At 28.6% G+C, this 3,477-nt stretch overlaps 1 protein-coding gene across 1 annotated transcript; it reads left to right on the top strand.

The window, feature by feature from the left end:
- The first annotated feature begins 2,351 nt into the window (after positions 1 to 2,351).
- Positions 2,352 to 3,127, top strand: LOC131599185 (uncharacterized). Its single transcript, XM_058871625.1, has one exon. It carries the CDS (start codon positions 2,433 to 2,435, stop codon positions 2,844 to 2,846), a length of 414 nt encoding a protein of 137 aa, XP_058727608.1. The 5' UTR covers positions 2,352 to 2,432; the 3' UTR covers positions 2,847 to 3,127.
- Positions 3,128 to 3,477: the final 350 nt, after the last annotated feature.

Raw genomic sequence — 3,477 nt, 5'->3', positions numbered from 1 at the left:
AAATGCTTCATTGATAAATGAATATGAACTGTAATCAGAAGTTGCCAAGAAATCTAGGAAGCACAATTGATTTATTAAAATATTAAGTATGGTTCAAGTGGTGGTGGAAGCGAAAACCCACCCAAGAAAGTCACAAACTTATATATGGAAGTAGGTCAAGTAAGCAACAATCCAGATGAAAGGGAAATGAGGAGATGAAATGCAACAACATAGATATCACCTCACAAATATCGCCACACTCAAGCACCATAGAGAGAAATGACATGCCCTAACCTATTAGTTTAGGGGCACGTATTAAAAAAGTCATATAAAACACCTCAATGACGGGGAAGGAATTTAATACTCATGTTCCCATCTCTCTCTCATTCGACTAAAAGCATTCAGGATCATCCACAGTCGGCCTAACGGTATCGAGTTAGCATATATCTTATAAGGCTTCTCATTCAACACTTCACAACAAGTGTTGGGGGCAAGTGTTATGGGCGGGTTGAAGGTCCAATAAGAAGAGGCTCATTAGCACTCTAAACGAGGTCCAACAACCTGCCCAATCAAAGGATAAATACTCTTATGTGCGTGAGATCCCAGGTACATTCATACTTTCCACATTTCACCTACCATTTTTTGATCTCTAATCACTGATTTGGACATTTGAGTGATAAACTTGCAGATTCACCACCATGATCCTCGCACCAGAGACTCACGACGTCCTACTAAGGGTCCAACCTCCTAACTAAAGTATAATTCTGGTTTCAATCCGAAACACTAAAAAAATGATAATAAAGACATGAAGACATAATTGTCTTGGCGCTCATAGCTAATAAAAACCATGAATGTATGTGTTGCGGTCAACTCTCAAATAAAAGAGGAACGTGGCATTAAAAAATACTAACGATGTAAGCGAAACACACAAACTAAAGTAAGCAAGTCAATGGTCTAAACAATCATCGCTTATAACGTATTATCACAAATTAAAATTTTGTTTGTCTTACACAAACAGTGGCAAATATTATATATATATATATATATATATATATATATATATATATATATATATATATATATATATATATATATATATATATATATATATATATATATATATATATAATCTTATATATAAAAGTTGTTAAATTATTTAATAATTTTTTGGTGCTAAAAAGTTAAATTTGTAATTTATTTTTTATATATTTAATTATTTAATTTTATTATTTAAATCATTAACTAATTATTTTTTATTTTAATTAATACACTATTATTTCTTTGATAACTATCCACTGAATAAACATTTCTTTGATAATCATTATTTCACTAACTTAATATTTTTTCTTTTATTAAATAAATAAATAAATTATGTTTTTAAAAAATTGTAATTTTTTATATGTATTTATTTATTTATTTATTATAATTTAGCCCACTATCTTTTTTAATTATTGAATTATTATTTCTTTTGATAACTATCCCACTAATAAAATTTTTATAAATTTTTGATAATTATCCTACTAACTAATATTTTTATATATAAAAATAGTTCTATATTTTAAGTAACCACTATTAGCCACTTTATTTTTAATTTTTATTTACCATTAATTCTTTTGTTCTTCTTTTTCTTAAAGATATTTTTAGGTTTTTAATTGATTTTTTTAGAATTTTATAATTATTTCTTTTTAGAAATTTCATATCCTAATTAGTTACCACGTTATTAATTTTTTATTAATTATTATTATCAACCAAAATTAACTTAACAATTTTTTATATTTATTTAATTATCCCACTATCTTTGTTAATTATTAAATTATTATTTCTTTAATAACTATTTCACTAACTAATATTTTTACATATATTTTTTTCTTAAAGATATTGTATGTTAGTTTTTCATTTATTTTTTAAAATTTAGTAATTATTTCTTTTTAGAAAATTCATATTTTAATTAGTAAACATGTTATTACTTTTTTATTAATTATTATTATTAACAAAAATTAACTTAATAATTTTTATTTATTTATTTATATAAGATAAGTTTTTAATTTCTATATTTATTTATTTAATACTATATATTCCACTTACTATAATAATAATAATAATAATAATAATAATAATTAAATTCAATATCTTAAATAAAACGGTAATACATCTCCACAATAAAAATCGAATCATACTCAGTCAGGCAAAAAAATTGATAGATGCAAGTTTCCAAATATAGAATATATAGTGTTTTAATAGAAAATATCATTTTGATTTATTCCTTCCAAATGAATATATAAATATTCTTTATCAAAAAATAAATAAACAAATACATAAATATCCCTTAAAATACAATTAAGAAAACGAGTGAATTGAAAGAAGCGTAGACTCTTTAATGACTATAAATATTCCAACATTTCACATTCTCTCTCTCTCTCTCCGTGAAAGCTTCACTAAGTTTTAACGAAACCATGGTCGACGACATAATCACGCGAGAATCGCCGAAGCACAAAGCGAACCGTGTTTTCATCAACCTAACGACGCTGATGATGATGGTGGTGAAGCGAGCAAGTCGGTTACCGTTGAAGCTGAAGGCGGCGCCGGCGAGTGAGAATCGGAAAATTGAGATCAAGTCACCTAAGAAGCTTCTGAAGAACATAAGCAACAAAGCGATGCCGTTTATTGAGAAGATGAAAAAGAAAAAGAAAGGGAAGGATGATTGGGGAGACGGCGGTGTGTGGCAGAAAGCGATCATGATGGGGGATAAGTGCGAGCCGTTGGATTTCTCCGGCGTGATTTACTATGATAGTAAAGGGAAGCAGGTAAGCGAATTCCCTCTCAGGTCACCACGTGCGACTCCAGTGCCGGCTTTATGTTCCGGTTGAAACTCCGGGAAAGAGTTTAGAGTTCAGAGTATGTGTTCTCTTTTTCTTTTTTGAGCCGGTGAAATGTGTATATAGTTATGGAAGTTGGAGTTCTTATTAAAATAAATTAATATGATTTGTGTCTTGAGAAAATCGGAAGACCAAAATCGCACTCAGAGATACTTATAGTTATAGTTATGTATAACACATCAAAGTCCTCACATCGCATCGCTCTGGTGCGAAGTTGTAGTCTCTTTGTGTTGTAGTTTATGAGAAAATAAATTTATGTTTATCTTTGATTATGCCTCTGTTGAGGAAATATTGTGGTTCTTTAATTTCCAGAAGTGGAGGATTATAGTATTGCAGATGTTCCCTTATTCGAGAGATGAAATACATGAAATTGCGTTTTTTTTTTTAAAGAGGCAAAATGGAATCAAATAGAAGAGGGAACTCACTAGCACAAGGCATGCTAGGATATGAAATTGCGTTTTGATTTTGTTTCTATTGTTTGAGAGAGGCTAAACTAGTTATTGTGTGAAATGAACATAAATACATAGAAGTGTGCTATTTGTGTCTATTGTTTTTCTCAAGTAAATATTAATTATTTCTTTGACTCAAGTGCAAAGTATTAATTAAAATTTACCTTTTTTCC

The sequence above is a fragment of the Vicia villosa genome, linkage group LG4 (genome assembly GCF_029867415.1).
Source record: "Vicia villosa cultivar HV-30 ecotype Madison, WI linkage group LG4, Vvil1.0, whole genome shotgun sequence".
Lineage (NCBI taxonomy): Eukaryota > Viridiplantae > Streptophyta > Magnoliopsida > Fabales > Fabaceae > Vicia > Vicia villosa.
This window is presented reverse-complemented; position numbering and strand designations above follow the sequence as displayed.